Source organism: Scyliorhinus canicula, chromosome 2 (assembly GCF_902713615.1).
Source record: "Scyliorhinus canicula chromosome 2, sScyCan1.1, whole genome shotgun sequence".
In the NCBI taxonomy this organism is placed as follows: Eukaryota; Metazoa; Chordata; class Chondrichthyes; order Carcharhiniformes; family Scyliorhinidae; genus Scyliorhinus; species Scyliorhinus canicula.
Genome location: NC_052147.1, coordinates 221840733 through 221860547, shown reverse-complemented (window position 1 = coordinate 221860547; position 19815 = coordinate 221840733). Strand labels below are relative to the sequence as shown.

Genomic DNA, 19815 nt, shown 5'->3' with positions numbered 1-19815 from the left:
CATATTCTGTCAAATACATGTTCCATGTTGAAGGCCTAGGGTTTGGTTAATTTATTCTATGCTGTTTAGTGAACCTTGAAGTTTGCATTTTGAGAATTCTGGAAAATGAGAAGTAAACTACTGCATACATGTGAATTCCTGATCTCTTCTGTTGTCTCTAAGCGCAAGTGTTTAATATCTGTTAGTTTGTGATGTGTAAAGTAATGTTTTGTTCTGTTTTCAAAATCAGGATGGATTACACTTTCGCTGGTCAGATGGAAGACACACAATATTTAGTCACTGGAGCAGAGATGATTCTGCACCGACTGACAATTGTGTGTACATGGATGTTGATGGGTTCTGGAGAACTTTGGGCTGCGATTCAGTTTTAGAAGGAGCGGTTTGCTATTTTCAACAAAGTAAGTATCTCACCTGATTCAAAATATTTGCTGCATTTATAATTTGAGGGGCTCCTAGAAGTGCTGTCTTTCAGATCTGACATGAGACATGTTATCCTCTTGGGTGGATGTAAATTATTCTGTAACCGTTTTCAAAGAAGAGAAGGGGAGTTCGGAGTTCTCATTTATAGCTAACATTTTTCGCCAATCAACCCCACAGAAACCAATTATCTGATCATTTCCTTCTCGGCTGTTCTGGGGATCTTACTCTGCAGACTTTAGTTGCCATTTTTCCCTATATTCCAAAGATAACTGCATTGCTTAATGGTTGTAAAGCACTTTGGACAACCTGAGGATATAAAGCATGCTAAATAAATGCAAGTTTTGTAAACTTTGTGGGACTAGCAGCAACAAACAATTAACTGCAGTGAGACACATCATAGAGAAGGAGTGGAACAACAAATTTAGGATAGATGATGAGGTCTAGTCAAAAAGAGTTTGGAAATGCGGACGAAAGTAACAAAGCAGAATGGTTTAGGGAGGGGGTTCCAGCTGGAAGTTGAGATGTATAGGAACCTGAATCAGAAGATCAAACGGTTTGCGATGGGACTTGGGGCTGACAGAGGTTGCTGCAGTGGTGAGGGTGGATGAGGCTACAGAGAGATCTGTAAAGCAAGACCTGGATTTTGAATTCTGTGCTTGGGAGAAGTATTTGTGCAATAATAGATTGTTGTGCCTGCTTCTTGTATGATCTATCCAGAATGAAACCAATAGATTGCATATTTTAAAATCTATATTTCAATTTTGCAGAAGAGATAGCACCCGAAAAGCCTGATGTTGAAACTGTGAGGTGCCCCCATAAGCTTCAAGGACAAGTATGGATACCGTTCAGAAATAATTGTTACACTTTTCTACTTTCTCCTGAAACACATAGTAGCTTTTCCAAAGAGAGAACTGTCCACAAAATGTGCAAGAAATTGGGTGAGAAATATTCTGCATCTCTGTTGCCAGTTTTAATTCTGTAGCTTGTAAATACTAGCCCATAAATTCTGCACATTGTACATGTTTGTAGTGGTTCACGGTGGCACAGTGGTCAGCACTGCTTCCCCACAGCTCCAGGGACCCAGATTCAATTCCGGCCTTGGGTGACTGTAAGTGTAGAGTTTGCACTTTCTCCCCATATCTGTGTGGGTTTCCTCCGGGTACTCCGACTTCCTCCCACAGCCCAAAGATGTGCAGTTAAGGGGGATTGGCCAAGCTAAATTGTCCCTTAGTCTCCAAATGGTTAAGTTACATGGCTAGGGTGACTGCGTGGGCTCTTTCCAAGGGCCAGTGCAGATTTGATGGGCCGAATGTAGGGGTTCTATGATCTTCAAATCTTTCATGCAACATGCTTTATAATGTCTTAAAATGTACAGTTGCAGGGGCGGCACGGTGGCACAGTGGTTAGTACTGCTGCCTACAGCACGAAGACCCAGGTTCAATGACGGCCCTGGGTCACTGTTTGTGGAGTTTGCACATTCTCTCCGTGTCTGCATGGGTTTTACCCCACAACCCAAAGATGTGCATGGTAGGTGGATTTGCCAAATTGCCCCTTAATTGGAAAAAAGTAATTGGGTACTCTAAATGTAAAAAAAATGTGTACAGTTGCAGAGCTGAAAAATATAATGTAACCAGCTGTTGCTTTACTCCCTAGATTTCCCTTTTAAATTATTTATTTACCTTGTGGTATGCATGCATTTTAAACCAGGTGGAAAGTATAATTTATGTTAATATCTTTTGCCAAACAGATTCACGGTCCAATATTTTGACTATTAGAAGTGAAGAAGAGAACAACTTTGTCACAGAACAACTTGTAATTCGCAGTTCTTTGTATAGATGGGTGTGGCTAAGTGTTAGACATAATGGTAAGTAATGCAAATGTCGTACTCTAGTTTATATGGTTTCAGTTCTTTTCTTGGTTCCTGGATTGATGATTGATTGTGTGTTCCTCAAGATATCTTTGGATATATAATATTGACAGTTTTTCTTCCCCTATGGTGGATGGATTGCTTATCATCGCATTTCTTAAAAACAAAAATATTTAATGTATGATTAGCTGACCTAGAATCTAATTTGCCATTGAGGGTTCTCATTGTAGGATTAATGCTGCTTGACTGTTTCCACAATCTATTATTATCACAAATGGGGACCTGCACGTCCAAAGCGTGATTGACGGCACATAGAAGAGTGTGTGTGGGTGTGAAGGAAGAGGTTATAAAGGGATTAGCTGTCTTTGTTGTGAAGCTATGAATAAAAATGTTTGTTTTTATTGGGGATTGAGTGCTGGGATTTTAAATGTATTGAATGAGAATTGAATAATGAAATCTGTAATAGATACCATAGCACTTTATTTAATCTCACCATGGCTCCTGACATTAGCTCATACTGGATGCTGGATGAGTTGACAAAGGGGGGTCTAAGAGCAAAGGGTGGATGGCCACGTGTTGACATCACTTGGCAGATGGCGAGAAAGGAATATGTGGATGAGTGGGGGGTCATAAGTTGGCATAGGGGTTATGAGGTTGAGTATAATCATGGGTTGACATGTGTTGGCATAGGGGCCATGGGATGAATATGGGGTGATGGGTTAGCATAAATTGGCACAAAGTTGGAATGGAAGGTATGAGGGGGTGTGGGTAAAGGGTCATAGGTGGTATGGAGAGTGAGGGGTGGAATGGGTGAAGGGTATAAAGTGGCATTGATGGGGCATGGGGATTGTGCGGGGGCTATGAAGGATGAGATCTTGAGTACTGTTTTCGGTTTTACTGCTCCTTACAACAGGGATGAAAACCCAGAGCACCGTGGAGGGCCTTTTAAGCATCCCATCCCAGAACCTGGCAGCCCCTGGGGGACCTCCAAACTCTGTGAGGGGTAGTGGGCCCAACTTCAGTTCACACCCATCTTGTCAGGATGAAAATCTGACCATTTGAGGCACTTCCTCCCAAGTTGAGTTTGCAGAGTTGGGAATTTTCCTAACTCTGCATTTATGACATGGGAGTGAAAATTCAATCCCCTGTCCCAGCTCATTTGTTGCTCAAACCTTGGTTCATATTTTTGCTCCCTCTATTCTTGACTATTCCAATGCAGTCTGAGCTGCTCTCTCAAATTCTACCAGCCTTAAACTTGTCGTTCAAAATTCTGCTACCCATGTCTTATTTTCGTACCTCGTCCCATTCACCTATCAATAATAGTGATCTTCATTATTGTCGCAAGTAGGCTTACATTAACACTCAATAAAGTTACTATGAAAATCTCCTAGTCGCCATATTATGTCACATGTTCAGATACACAGAGGGAGAATTTAGAATGTCCAATTTACCACAAGTGATTATTTCGGGACTTGTGGGAGGAAACCAGAGCACCCGGACAAAATCCACACAAACAGAGGGAGAACGTGCAGACTCCGCACAGACAGTGACCCAAGCGGGATCAAACCTGGGATCCTGGTGCTGTGAAGCAACAGAGCTAACCACTGTGCTACCATGCAGCCCATATTATCATTGTGCTCCCTGATTTATCTGTCTCCTAGTCAAGCAACGTGTTGATTTTTAAAAGTTCTCATTCTTTTTCACAAATCCCTCTGTGGCCTCGTCCCTCCCTATCTTTCTAATCTCCTCCAGCCCCACAACCCCTTGCGACATCTCTGCTCATCTAATTCAGGACCTTTGATCACTGTACTATTGGTAGCTGTGCCTTCAAGCTACTTCAGCACTAAGCTCTGGAATTCCTTCCCTACACCTCTTGTCTCACTAGCTCAATTTCCTCCTTTATGTCACTTAAAACCTACCTCTTTGATTAAGCCTTTCATCATCTGACCTGATATCCCATTATGTGGCTCAGTGTCAGATTTGGTTTTATAAAGCTCCTGTGAAGTGCCTTGGGACATTTTATTATGTTAAATTCTTGCAGATTGGTCATTGGAATGAGAGGCTGAGTAAATTGAGATTATATACTGTGGAGTTTAGAATAATTCTTTGAAACATATAAAACTCTGAAATAAATTAATAAGGAAGACACTGAAGTTGTTTTCTTGGCTATAGAATCTTGACCATACAAACACAGTCCCCTGTGTAAGGGGCCAATTCTTTAGGACAGAGATGAGAACTAAAGGGTTGTGAACGTTCAGAACTCTCTACCCCAGGAGTGAGGGAAGCTCCATTATTGAGTATATTAAAGGCTGGGAGATCGCTTCTCGGCCTTTTGGCTAAGATGAGGGTGAGGTCAGGTTAATGCCTGGATCTGGTATCTATGATGTGGAGATGCCAGCGTTGGACTGGGGTGAGCACAGTAAGAAGTCTTATAACACCAGGTTAAAGTCCAACAGGTTTGTTTCAAACACTAGCTTTCGGAGCACAGCTCCTTCCTCAGGTGACTCATGAAGAAGGAGCTGCGCTCCGAAAGCTCGTGTTTGAAACAAACCTGTTGGACTTTAACCTGGTGTTATAAGACTTCTTACTGGATCAGGTATGCCTCTCTTGTGGGGACCATGAATTGGATTCAATTTCAATTTGAATTGGTTTTTGGAGCAGGCAAGGAGTTGGATTAGGGGTTTGCCCTGTCCACACTCTGAGCTCTGGCTTTAACTCTGATAAAGTAATTTAAAAACATTAAAGGTTAGGAGAAAGAGATTTTTGGGATGGAATTGTACCATTCCTTTGCAGAATGTGGCAGTGGACAGGGAGAGCGGTGTTGAAGGAGCCAGCACCTACAGCGGCTTTCTCTGGCGTATTGTCAGGAGCATAGCCCAAAGAAACGTGAAGATGTGAGTCCCGTGATGCTGAACCTGCTCCACCAGCAACTTTGTTTCTTAAAAGATCAGGGCTCCATTTTTAAAGGCCTCCACTGTGCACAAAAGTTAAATTGGAATACCCCCTAGGTACTGCACAGCCTCTCCCCTCATGAGCTCCTCCAATAGGTTCTTCCCACCAGATGCACTCACGCCAACATGAATGAATTATCGGTGGGGGTTGATTGGGCTTAGAGACCTGACAATGACGTTCAAATTTATTATACTGGAATTCCCGTTGTTGAAAATCGGGATTTTCATTATCTCACTGATGGGGGGGGGGGCGATTGCAGCAAGGCTTCCCGCCGACATAAAATACAATTTGGGCCTCTCGAGAGTTTTTCTGCTTCGGTCTCGAGAAGATCGGGAGCGGAAAATCCTGGCCTGGTTTCCTCAGGGAATCGAGGGATGCAGAAGAGGGTGGGAAAGTGGAATTGAAGCCGAAGGTCAGCCATGATTATATTGAATAGCTGAGAGGCTCAAGAGGCCACATGCTCTAATCCTGCTGCTATCTCTTATGTTCTTTCATTTTACATTGAAAGCTTTAAAAAAAAAGCTCTTTTTTTTGCGTTTTTGTTTTAACTCTGGGAATAGTGTAATTTCTTTCTCTGTTTTAGGTAATCATACAATGTGGTACGATGGTTCTTATGTGCAATATTCAAACTGGCGCTATGGAAGACCCAAATTTCAGAATACACTGAACTATTTGCCAGCAGCTGGCCTTGATATGGCTGGTTTTTGGCATCACTTTGACAATCCTTCGCAACGGATACAATTGATATTACAAAGTATTTGTGCTTGTAAGATTGAAATGGGTAAGAAACTACCAACATATTTTGACTAAAGCTAATTATAGTGATTACAAGTATTTCTAATATACATTATCAGATGCCAAAAGGCATTTTATTGAACGTTACTGTATGGCAACATTAGAGTCTTTCGGGAGCACACATCATTGACTGCAATTTATTTATTTATTAAATGCTTTTATTAAGGCGTTTTAAGTTATATAAGACAAAGGCAATTGTTAACACACATTAAAAACAACAGGGGAAAAAGGAAACATTTATACATCTGTTGTCTTTTGCTACTTACATCAGTTATGGCTTCTTGTTTTGCGTTCTCCAGTGGGTGTTTATTCCCAGCCAGGTCCCCCACTTTCCTCCCCCCACCCCCTCTCTTCTCAACCCCCCCCCCCCCCCCCCCCCCCCTTCCTTTCTAGTCGTCTGGCGTGCCCTCTTTCCTCTTCAGTTCCTATATTTTGTTCCTGTATGATTGGCATGACACCGTGTATTTTGTTATTTGCTGATCTTGGTTGGGCTCAATGTTTCTTTGTTCCGCCGCCACCCCTCCTCCCCACTTTGATTGGCATTTTCATTGGCATTCGTTATTGTGCTGTGGCTTTTAGCTGCCTCTGGTTTACTGGCTGTTGGCTGCAAACAGATCTTGGAACAACTGAGTGAATTGCTCCCACGTTTTGTGGAAGTGTTCCTCCGACCTGGAGAAATTCCGATAGATCGGAAAGGGGAATGACCATTGATCGGGATGGGGGAACTGAGCATTCCTGAGGTGATGATGGAGGTCAGCATTGTTGAAGCTATGTGTGTGTTGTTTCAGAAGCTAACATGTCCATTTAAAATCTGTGCAAGTCAATGAACTGAAGATGGACCTTAACGGCCATATCTTTAGATCATGACACAAAGAAAGGGGCACGGCCTCGCTGGAATTACCCTTTGCCACTTGGCCTTCTGACACTGTTCGTCACTGGATTGAAACTGGAGCTGGGACCAGAAGATGCAAAGATTCCTGTGTAAAAAATTGTAAATAGGCAGTTAAATCGCCGTCAGTAATCAACTTCCGGTGATGGGGATGTACTGAGAAGTCATACATCAGGTGGCTCTCCTCATATGAACCTGAAAATAGGCTCTTTCACCCGAAATAGCCTCTTTTACGAAGGAAAAATTTCAAATGATTCAGTAAAACACGACCCCTGACAATGACGCCTTTCCCACCACAAAGAAATCGATGCAGGAGTACACCCAATCAACATGCGGGAAGAAGTATTCCCTCTCTGCCGGGTGCCTAAACCTCCACGGTTCCAGCCCCCCACCTAATCCATAAATACCCCCAACTCCCTCACCATCTCATTGACTTGGAACTTGATCTATCCACTCTAGGATCTGATACACAATTAAAATCGCCCCCATAATCAACAAATTAGATATAGCTCTGAGGGGCAAAAGGGATCAAGTGATTTGGGGGGAGGCGGAATCAGGGGATTGAACATGACGATCAGCCATGATCAAAATGAATGGCGGAGCTGGGCCGAATGGCTGCCTCCTGTTTCTATTTTCTATGTCAACTGATGGGAATCCATGGACACTTCTCAAAGTCTGATTTGTCCCAGTTGGGCGCGTATACATTCACTAGAACCACCAATGCCCGCACTAAAACCCCACTCACTATCACAAACCTAACCTCCAGGTCTCGCACCTCCCTAGCTCTAGATGTGATGTAACCAAGGATTTGTATTGCTGTTGCAAAATCATCCCTCCCTGCACCCCGCCCCCCAAACACCAATAGGCATCCTTTATATTTTCGCGGCAACTACAATCCAGGGTGGGCTGAAATGTGAAGGCTGAAATAAAGTAACAAAGATGCCTGGGGACTGAGGCCTGTATATGATTGTTCTGTCGAGGAACTCATGGCATAGTTTTTACATCTATATCTGTTTTTGACAGGTCAGCAGCTGTCTGAGACAGCCCCACAATGGCTGGCCCCCTGAGGGAGAACATTAGAAATGCCAGCCTGCATCCTCCCTTTTCTTGGCCCCACCCCCCACATCCCCGGCAACGCGCAGCGTTTCACAGAGTGCGCTTCACGCTGGGTAGCCATTAATTGACCAGCCTTTGTGAAATTGCGCTCCAGGCCGATCGTGGCCGTGAACGCATAGCACATCTGCTTCAAGGCGCGCGCCTCACAGACAAAAGATTCAGGCCTAATATGCTAGGCCTCACTGGGATGTAATATCTTTAGTCTCCTACAAATACTAAAGAGAATATTTGGAAATTGGTGGGTGTTGATACGGATGTTTTGTTACTTGAGGTGTTAATGTCACCGTTACAAGCCTGACTGCTGATTTGCTTCCAGGGTCACAAGCAGTGATTGCTGGTGTTGCTGCACTGTCAGCCCAGCCATCTGCTGTACCTTTTCAGAGGCTTTGAAGGTGTATATTTACTTGATGCCCTACCAGCAGAGTTTCATAGCAGGTTCCTGAGATATAGGAGCTGAAATTTCCTTATCCTCTCGTAACTGAGGCAATCAGGAAGACCCTCCACTCAAATTTCATTTGTACGTAACTCACATTTAAAAGCCAAAAAGTAAATACCTTTGTTCCTGAAAGTACTCTGTGGAGATATTTCCATAACCAGAATTGTCCGACAATTATTATCATTGCCAAACATTTATCAGAACATTTTCAATATCTTGAGTCTTTTTCAATTGTAAGCCAAAATAATAAGTGTAGAAAATCAGAAGGTGCCTGTCCCTTGGGCCAAAGGAAACAGTCTGCTTCTAATATAATCTTCTCTCCTCTTTTGTACCCTCTTTTCCTTGTCCTACTTTTGATTTGTTTTCTTCTGAGCATTCAAAAAACAAAAATGGAAAATTGAGCGCAGCAATGCCTACTCCATACGCTAAGCAACATAGCCTGCCTAATAATCTCTAACAATGCTACTGCATTTGTGAGGGGTGGGTGGAGGAAGGGTTAAAAAAAAGTGAATGGTTTTAAGGCAACTTAGGGGTAATACAGTGGTTAGCACTGTTCCTTCACAGCGGCAGGAACCAGGGTTGGGTCACTGTCTGTGCGGAGTTTGCACTTTCTCCCCATGTTTGCATGGGTTTCCTCCGGATTCTCCGGTTTCCTCCCACAGTCCAAAGATGTGCAGGTTAGGTGGATTGGCCATGCTAAATTGCCCTTAGTGTCCAAAATAGTTAGGTGGGGCTACTGGCTTACGGGGATGGGGTGGAGGTTTGGGCTTAAGTGGGGTGCTCTTTCCAAGGGCCAGTGCAGACTTAATGGGCCGAATGGCCTCCCTCTGCACTGTAAATTCTATAAAATCTATGAACTTGGGACAATTCCTATTCAACTGCATTAGGAATTAAGCAACCTCCAAGAGTCGATGGGCGCCTATGATTTACCTCATCCAAGCCCTGCATAAACACTTTTTATTGCTCCTCACTCAGGAACTTATAAATTTCCTTATGAATAGGCGATTCACCGCTCCCACGCCGGGGGGGGAGAATCGTGGGAGGGTCGGGCGAATCACGACACGCCGCCCTGGCACCCCCCCGTGATTCTCCCACCACCCCCCAAAATGGCGACCGGCGATTCTCCGGCCCGGATGGGCCGAGCGGCCTGACGAACCCGATCGGTTCACGCCGGCGTAAACCACACCTGGTCGCTTCCGGCGTGAACATCGCGCGACCGGTAAGTGTGGGGCCTGTGGGGGGGTGGAGGGAGGATCGAGCACCACGGGCGTGCTCATGAGGTGACTGGCCCGCTATCGGTGCCCACCGATTGTTGGGCCGCGTCTCTAAGGGATGCACTCTTTTCCATCCGCCGCCCCGCAAGATCAAGGTGCCATGTCTTGTGGGGCAGCGGAGGGGAAGACGGCAACCGTGCAGGCGGGGTTGGCGCCGGCCAACCTGTGCATGCGCAGCTGACGTCACTTAGGCGCCGCCGGCCGCGTCATTCTCGGCGCGCCGCTTTGACGCAAGCATCAAGGCCCGGCGCCCGAGATTCGCGCACTACCGCTACTAGCCCCCCGGGGGGGGGGGGGGGGGGGAATAGGAGGCGAGGAGCAGCCTCCGGCACCGGAGTGAAACACTCCGGGTTTCACTCCGGCGTCGGCTGTTTCTCTCCATTTCAGAGAATCGCGCCTAGTAAGTTTCATGAGTTCAAACATCTCTCGGTCTCTTTAAAACGTTCCAGCTTGTAAATCAGTCATGTTTTTTGTCAAGGTGTAAAATGCTATGAATGGTGAATAAAGACTTGTGGTTTAATTTTAACGTCTTTTGTATATTTAGTCCCGAACCCAGGTCACTTTGAGCCTCCGCCTATAAAGACAGAATATGGAATCCACAATTACATGTTAATTCAGAACAAGGTGACTTGGTATACGGCACTACAACAATGTCAAATGTCTGGATATCAACTCGTCAGTGTCTATAATGAATCTCAGCATTTGTTCCTGAAGAGCTTGGTGAAGTCAGATGGTTTTCCTCTTTGGATTGGCTTGTTCAGTCAAGATGTAAGTTTTCTAAAAGGGCACATTCCACATCATTGTGACAATATCATATTGATAGCATACCCACAAGCAAAAATCAGTTGCTACTTAAAATTCTGTCTGGCCTATAGAGAGGTGTTTAGTAGCTTTTATTTCTGTTGTTCTAAGTCTTTGCTTGTATGATAACTCAGCAATAGGTCATGTCTGAATTTTGAACTGGAAGTATGAACAGGAGTTGGCCATTCAGCCCATCGGGCTTGCTCCGCCATTTAATGCGATCATGGTTGATCAGACACTTTGATGCTTTTTACACCCACGATCCCCATGACACTTTACGTTATTGTCAATCCGAAATCTATCAATCTCTGCTTTAAACATATACAATGACAGGGCTTCCTCAGCCCACTGGATTAGAGAATTCCAAAGGTTCATAATCCTCTGTGTAAAAGAGATTTCTCCTCAACTCAGTCCTCAGTGGCATCCTCCTTATTTTGAAATTGTGCCCCCTGGTTCTAGACTCCCCAACCAAGGGAAACATCTTACCTGTACAAAGTATATGAGAGGAGTCCGGGGTAAATCACAGACTGATCTATTGTTTCTCCACACTGTGGAAAGTCCCCAAAGTGTCTGATGGTTTGACATCCCCCTTGGAGAAAGTCAAGTAGATCTTCACTTTGTGCGATAGTGTGGAACGGGCAATAGCAAGTCAGCAATCTGTTTTACATCGAACATGCAGCACAGAGACCGTGCAGCACTGTGTTCCGGAAACATTGGGCTAGATTCTTCCTCCCCGGCGAGACGCAGACAATGGAGAGGTCCATTGACCTCAGCTAGCGGCAGTTAACTAGCAATCAGCTGAAAGTGGTTTGCTGAATAAATATAAATTACTGTAGCAGGAAGGCGATTTAGCAATTGTAACATGGCTGTGAGTAATATGGAGCGGGAACGGCGCAGTGGAGTGGCGGGAACCAGGGGCTAGGCAGGCGCCGGAGTGGTTTGCGCCCTGCCGGCCGGCGTGGAAGGCCTTTGGTGTTCCACCAGCCAGAGCCGAAGTGACTCCGCCAGCTGGCGCGGGTCCGTGCATGCGCAGGGGGGTTCACCTTCGCGCCGGCCATCGCGGAGGCTTACACAGCCGGTGCATAGGAATAGAGTGCCCCCACGGCACAGGCCCACCCGTGGATCGGTGGGCCCCGATCGCAAGCCATGCCACCCCCCGGGACCCGATCGCCCCACGCCCCCCCCTCCCCGAGGACTCCGGAGCTCGCCCACCAGGCCCTGCCCGGTAAGGGACCAACTCCAAATTCACGCCGGCGGGATCTGCATAGCACGGGCGGGACTTCGGCCCTTCGCAGGCCAGAGAATCGGCGACCGGTGCGGCGCGATTCCCGCCTCCGCCATATCTCCGGCGCCACAGAATTCGGCAGCCGGTGGGGGCGGGCTTCACATCGCCCCCCGGCGATTCTCCGACCCGGCGGGGGGGTCGGGGAATCCCACTCATGATCTCTACGCAAGTAGACAGGTTTGCTATTATACAGGATAAAAGGAAATTACTGCGGATGCTGGAATCTGAAACCAAAAGAGAAAATGCTGGAAAATCTCAGCAGGCCTGGCAGCATCTGTAGGGAAAGCAAAGAGCTAACCAAAAGAGCTGACCAAAGGTCACCTGGACTCGAAGCTTTGCTGCCAGACCTCCTGAGATGTTCCAGCATTTTCTCTTTTGGTTTGCTATTATACAGAGTGTGGAGCAGAGTGTGATCGGGAAACAGAGGGCCGGATTCTCCGCAGACCCGCGCCGAAATCGTGTTTGGCACTGGGGCGGAGAATCAAAGTTCCCAAAGGAATCGGGCCCGGCGCTGGTCTGGCGATTCTCTTGGCCCTGAAAATCCGCACGTCCGCAAATTACGCCGCACGGCTGGGGGGCCATTGCCAGAGGCCCTCTCAGCGATACTCCGCTCCCCACTGGCCGGGTTTCGGTTCCCTAATGTGGTATGGCCGGTCAGGACTCTCGCGTGGCAGCTGCGGACTCAATCCGCGGCCGCCCTGGTGGGGAGCGGGGGGATCGAGCACAGGGGGGACCTTTTGGGCGGCCGGGACAGCAATCGGGCCGGAATGATCCTCGGGCACCGATTGGGGGGGGCCTAGTTTGTTGGTGTTGCTCCACGTTCCGAATCTGACGTGGCGCTCGGTGCGGTCACTGGAGGCCGCCGCCGGTGCACATGCGCGAACTCGGAACCGCAAGTGCGGGGGCCCATATCCGCAGCCAAATCAGCGTGAATCACTCTAGGTCTCTGATAGCCCCACAGAAGGTAAGTGAATCGACTTTTACTTTTTGTAGAAAACTGGGGCGTGCAACTCCAGTATTTTTATGCCAGAGTGGGGACATAGCCCTATTGAAATGAAATGAAATGAAAATCGCTTATTGTCACGAGTAGGCTTCAAATGAAGTTACTGTGAAAAGCCCCTAGTCACCACATTCCGGCGCCTGTTTGGGAAGGCTGGTACGGGAATTGAACCGTGCTGCTGGCCTGCCTGGGTCTGCTTTCAAAGCCAGCTATTTAGCCCTGTTGTTGCCCCGGTGTTGCTTTTTACTCGCTTAATTTTACCTCCAGCAGTTAGTGAGTGTCTCCAAGCTAGGACTTTAACCTGCTATTACTTTACTAATTGAGCAATTGGTTAACTAATAAACTAAATAATTAATGATAGGTATGTCAGGGTAGGTGTCAGAGGTGGACTTACACTTTTGGGAGCCCTGTGCTCTCCTTTTTGCGGGCCTCCCACATCATGCTCCATCTCCTGGTGACATGGCTGCGTGCTCCCCATTGCCACCAAGCCCCCGCTCCCAATCCCACCAAGCCCCCGCCCCAATGCCGCTAAGTCCCCACCCACAATGCCGCAATGCTCCCGTCCCGAAACCCATCACTGCCCCCTGACCTCACCCACCCACAGCTCACACAATGCAAGCGAAAACAAAAATCACTGCTTAACTGCATTAGTGCCCTTTAACTTATGAGAACATGCCTGTAATTGGTTAGCACTATTACTTCACAGTGCCAGGGTCCCAGGTTAGATTCCCGGCTTGGGTCACTATCTGAAAATGAAAATGAAAATTGCTTATTGTCACGAGTAGGCTTCAAATGAAGTCACTGTGAAAAGCCCCTAGTCGCCACATTCCAGCGCCTGTTCAGGGAGGCTGTTACGGGAATCGAACCGCTTGGTCTGCTTTCAAAGCCAGCAATTTAGCCCTGTGCTAAACAGCCCCTTGTGCGGAGTCTGCACTTTCTCCCCTTGTCTGGGTGCTCCGGTTTCCTCCCACAAGTCCCAAAGATGTGCTTGTTAGGTGAATTGGGCATTCTGAATTCTCCCTCAGTGTACCTGAACAAAATAAGTGAGAGCCGTTCACTGGTTCATTCCTCAAGACAGTGCCTTGACCAATCAGAGTCAAGCTACCTGGGTTAAATTTTCAAACAATGCTTGGCAGTTAATTGTCAGTCACCATTAACTGGTACATTCTCTATGGCAAAGCCACGGTTAATCATCGTCCACTTGCCAACCAATCAACACTCTCCTCTCACATAGTATAAATGTGTTGCTTATCCTGACATTAATATTCTTGTGATTGCCCTGATAGCAACAATGATATGCAAGATGAAAGCTTGGACAAAATGTATTTTTTCAGTAATAGTTCGGTACTACCATACGATTAGTTTATAATTACTTATGCTGTGAACTTAGTTCTTTTATCCCAATCTCCCAACAAGGAGTTCCCTTTTACATTACAAGAATCTTGAAGGTTCATTCACATTTCCTGCAACTAACCCAAAGGTTTGCCACAGTTCTCTAGAATTCTCTCTAATTCTCCTATGTATTTCATATTTCTACGAGATATGAGATGGTGATTCTTCAATCAGTTTTTGGCTAAACAATTGTCCAAATTATCTTCAAAACCTCATGACTGTTTACTTCTCAGCCCAAACTTGGCCTTCTCTGCACTCTACAAGCTAACTGATTTTTAACCAAGTGTTACTGTAGATTTCTATCTCTAGCTTAAAGCTAGGTAAATCTTCCATTTCCTCCGCTTCTAAATCCTAAATCTCCAAACTGACGAAGCTGCCTCTAGCTACAAACTAGGAAAATCTTTCAGCTGCTTTTATCCTCACCATTCCAAATTGAACTCGAGCCCCCACCCATATTCCATGCAGGGTACGATAAAGTTAGTATTTTCTTTGCTAATGGTGCGGGTCTGATCAACATTTATTTCCTTTAGCTCTCCCTACTCAATGAGCTGCAGTCTATACCAAAACTTCAACTGCCTTCTATAAGAAGCTCTCAGCTAAATGAAGCAAACAAAATTTCTATCCCCACAGTCCATCTCAATGACAATCTGGCATATGTTAGGATGTCCTGAAACAGAGATGTAAAATGGATTTGTTTAATCTTCAACACAACTATCAACCCATATGAGTAATTTATATTGCCAATGGAGTTTATGACACTTTCTCTGGACCTTGTGGTTTCATTACAAGCTGAGAAATAGATAATTCATTTTTCAATTTTTTCGCTATCAACTCTGAACTAATATAAACACCGGCTGCCTTTTAGGTGTAATGAACCCAAGCTTGTTTTTTAATTGCATTTATATCGGAGTTGTGTTTACCAGTTTTTCAATCGGGTGCCCAATTTATCTGCAGTTTAAACATCAATTCCTAAAACAGAAAGTTATATTCTAAAACATATGAATTATGAACCAGATATTCACAACACATTGAACAGAATAAATAATTGGAGCTTGTAACAAAGACAATGCAATAATTGTGGGGAATTGTAATTTTCAGAGAGTGGACAAATATAATTGACAAAGGCTGTAGCCACTGAAATTGGCTATTCCCGCAATACAAAATGGAGGAACGCAAAGCTTGCAGGTTAAAATGGACAAAGTTTGCAGCACAAACAGGCTGCACCAAGCCAATGTGCATTCTGTCTGCTAAGAGAGCAGACAGTACCGAAACGAACATTCCGCATACTAATGAGGCAATCTCCGGGACAGTTAACATGGTAATTGGACAATCCCAGGGACAATGGACACAAATAGGGAAGTGATTGCAACATTGTATAGGATACCAGACACCCCGGCACCAGTGGGGTTCGAAGACAAAGCACCTGAAGGACCGCCCAGTAGCCGAGGGACAACCTCAGTATTGGGGGGATTCAAACACATCGATTGGGAAGAGACCCAATCGATCCCCAGCAGATAGAGGGTCCGCCCAAAAGGGCACGAAGCCCTAGGACCTATAAAAGACAGGTCCCAAACGTAGTTCGTTCTTCTTGACCAGCCCTCCTCTCTTGACCAGCCCTCTCGACCAGCCTTTTACCGAAGAAGACCTTGACCGAGTTAGAGGAGAGGTTTGGGACAGCAGCCGCCAACAAGTAAGAGTCTCACAACGATTGCTACCAGAGATAGACACTCCTGACCCCTTTTTAACCCGTACCAACCTGAAGTCTGCGGACCCAGAGCAGAGCAAGAGCCTTGTCCCCTGATCCGGCAGTTCCCTTTAAGATAAGTATTGGTTTATTTAGTGGTAGGAATAGTTTAATCATCTTAGCGTGTGCATGGGTAGTATTATAATTGTATTATAATCAACTCATTTGTTTGAACTTACTAATTGGTGTATGGTTTATTGCTTGGAACTTGACCTTGAAACTTGTGGCGGTATCTTAACGATACCTGGTGACTCCAGAGCTAAGTAACGAAACAGAGCCAAATTGAGTGTTAAGCACACTCACCCATAACGAGCAACATGGCAGACTGGAAGATGAGTTTATGGAGTAGTTTTGTGTCAGTTTCTTGGAATAGTTTACTGGAGCCAAGTATGGATAAAGCTATCTTAAACCTAGTATTCTACAAAGGAGCAGATTAAATTAGTAATTTTGTGGTAAAAGATCATCTGGAGAAAAGGTCATCATGGATGCAATTGAATTTTACATGAAGTTTGAAATCACCAGGCTATACCTGGATGCAGTACAGTGAAAGTTCATTATATTAGTCCCTGGGATGAAGATTGTCCTATGATGAAAAGAGAAGTAAATAAGTATACTTTATGGAGTTTAGAAGATGGGATGTGATTTCATTGAAACATACAACATTCTGAAGGTTTTTGGTAGGATAGACCTTGAGAGGTTGTTTCCCTGGCTGGGTATTGTAGAATGCGGAGGCACTGCCTCAGTATATGGAGTCAATCATTTAGGAATAAGATTAGGAGAAATTTCTACACTTGGGGGTTGTGAATCTTTGACTACACCAGAGTGTTGTAGATTCTCCATTATTGAATAAATTTAAGTCTGGAATCGATGGGATTTTTGGTCTCCCAATCAATCAAGTGGAATTGAGGGAAGAGATCAGCCATGATCTTATTGAATGAAGGAGCAGGCGCAAGGGGCTGAATTAATGCCTCCTGCTCCTATTTCTTCTGTTCTCCCGGTAGAAACAAATCGTTCAGCCATGTGATCCATGATCCAAGTGAGCTTAGAAGATCATGATCTAACCTAATCATAACCCCTATTCCTTCTTCCCTCATGTGTCTACCTATCTTTCACTTAAATGCATCTGTGTAATTCACCTCAACAACACCTTGTGGGAGCGCATTCCACATTCTGACCAGCTCCTGCATAAAGACGTTTCTCTTGAATTTCCTATTGGTTTTAGTAATGATGATCCAATGCTTATGGCTCCTAGATTTGCTCACCCCTTCAAGTGGGAGCATCTGGTTTAGCAAGGGGCTGGTTTAGCACAGTGGGCTAAATAGCTGGCTTATAATGCAGAACAATGCCAGCAGCGCAGGTTCAATTCCCGTACTGCCCTCCCCGAACAGACGTCAGAATGTGGAGACTAGGGGCTTTTCACAGTAACTTAATTGAAGCGTACTTGTGACAATAAGCGATTATTATTATTACTATCTCCATGTCTATTTCTGATGAAAGGTGATCACCTGATATATGAGCTTTTTTCTCTGTGCACAGATGCTGCCTGAGCCTCTTAGTATTTTCTGTTCTTATTTCAGATTTCTTACATCTGCATTATTTTGCTTTTGTGTTTTCCTACATCTGTTAAATCTTTCCTGATTAATAAACTTCTTAGTTCTGGTATTGTCCTTGAGCCATGAGCTCAATAAGAGTAAAGAGGTAAATGCGTGGCTCAAAGGTTGGTATGGGAGAAAAGTGTTTGAATTCATGGAACATTGACACCAGTACTGGGGAAAGAGGGAGTTGTACCAATGGGACGGCTTCACCTGAATCAAGCTGGGAGCAGGGAGTCCTGGCAAATCGCATAACTAGGGGCAGCACGATGGGACAATGGTTAGCACTGCTACCTCACAGCTCTAGGGACCCGGGTTCAAATCCAGCCTTGGGTGACTGCGTGGATTTTGCACTTTCTCTCCGTATCTGCATTGGGTTTCCTCCCGGTGCTCCGATTTCCTCACACAGGGTGGGAGGGTGCCGAAGACATTTACCAGGATGTTGCCTGGTATGGAGGGCATTAGCTAGGAGGAACGGTTGAATAAACTCGGTTTGTTCTCACTGGAACGACAGAGGTTCAGGGGCGACCTGATAGAGGGCTACAAAATTATGAGGGGTATTGACAGAGTGGATAGTCAGAGGCTTTTCCCCAGGGTAGAGCGGTCAATTACTAGGGGACATAGGCTTAAGGTGCGAGGGGCAAGGTTTAGAGGAGATGTACGAAGCAAGTTATTTTACACAGAGGATAGTGGGTGCCTGGAATTCGCTGCCGGAGGAGGTGGTGGAAGCAGGGACGATAATGACGTTTAAGGGGCATCTTGACAAATACATGAATAGGATGGGAATAGAGGGATACGGACCCAGGAAGTGTAGAAGATTTTAGTTTAGACAGGCAGCATGGTCGGCACGGGCTTGGAGGGCCGAAGGGCCTGTTCCTGTGCTGTACTTTTCTTTGTTCTTTGTTCACAGTCCAAAGAAGGCAGGTTGGTGGATCAGCCTTGATCAATTGTCCCTTAGTATGCAAGTTAGATGAGGTTACGGGAATGTTGAGGGGAAGTAGATCTAGGTAGGGTGCTCTTTCAAAGGGTCAGTGCTGACTTGATGGGCTGAATGGCCTCCTTCTGCACTGTAGGGGATTCTACGGTTGTGCTGTTGATAGGGCTTCAAATGAAATAGTGAGGGGGCGGTCAGTTTTATGGAAAAGTAGAAAATCAGTTAAAGGAGAAGGTTGAAGTACAAGTTAACGATGAGGACTTTAAACTAATTAAAGGGACCTCAGGAGAGGTTAGTAAAGTTTCCAGAACAAGTAATAGAACAGAGAATATGAAAAGCAGCAGGAATCTTAGGGCAGCACGGTAGCACAAGTGGATAGCACTATGGCTTCACAGCACCAGGGTCCCAGGTTCGATTCCCCGCTGCGTCACTGTCTGTGCAGAGTCTGCATGTTCTCTCCGTGTCTGCGTGGGTTTCCTCCGGGTTCTCCAGTTTCCTTCCACAGTCCAAAGACGTGCAGGTTAGGTGGATTGACCATGTTAAATTGTCCTGAGTGTCCAAAAAAAGGTTAGATTGGGTTACGGGGATAGGGTGGAAGTGAGGGCTTAAGTGGGTCAGTGCAGACTCGATGGGCCGAATGGCTTCCTTCTGCACTGTACATTCTATGTTCTAACTTCAGGCACAGCAGATAAGGGGACAACTATGAGAAGGGAGCGGTCAACACAGGACTGAGTGCATTGTACATGAGTGCATGGAGAATCCATTCCTCACTCATCATTATATGACTGTTTTCAACTGCTATTGTAATTCTGAAAAGCATACTTGACATATTTAACAAAAACATTTTTTATCTAATGCTTTTATCATGTGGTGGGGATGTCCCATGGCACCTTACAACCACTGGAAATGCAGCCACTTGTTAAGTAGGGAAACAGAGCTGACCACTCCAAAAAGAGCAAGTTAAGGAATACCCAATCAATTTAATTGTTGTGGTTTTGGCCAGGTCCTGGGAGAATTTCCTGCACTATTTTACATCTTCTGTTAAATGATAAGGCTTCAGTTTAAGATCTCATCTTAAAGATGGGTAGCACTAGTGGCTAGCACTGTAACTTTACAGCGCCAGGGTCCCAGGTTCGATTCCCCGCTGGGTCACTGTCTGTGCGGAGTATGCACGTTCTCCCCGTGTCTGCGTGGTTAGGTGGATCGGCCATGATAAATTACCCTTCGTGACCAAAAAGTTTAGGAGGGGTTATTGGGTTACTGGGATAGGGTGGAAGTGAGGGTTTAAGTGGGTCGGTGCAGACTCGATGGGCCGAAT

General features: G+C 45.6%; 1 protein-coding gene across 1 annotated transcript in view; it reads left to right on the top strand.

The window, feature by feature from the left end:
• Positions 1 to 19815, top strand: part of ly75 (lymphocyte antigen 75) — a 187457-nt gene that overhangs the window by 154505 nt on the left and 13137 nt on the right. Inside the window, exons 26-30 of the mRNA XM_038789641.1 lie at positions 230 to 398; positions 1188 to 1358; positions 2168 to 2284; positions 5823 to 6020; positions 10294 to 10517. Coding sequence (XP_038645569.1) covers positions 230 to 398; positions 1188 to 1358; positions 2168 to 2284; positions 5823 to 6020; positions 10294 to 10517 — 879 coding nt within the window. The remainder of the gene's footprint in view (positions 1 to 229; positions 399 to 1187; positions 1359 to 2167; positions 2285 to 5822; positions 6021 to 10293; positions 10518 to 19815) is intronic.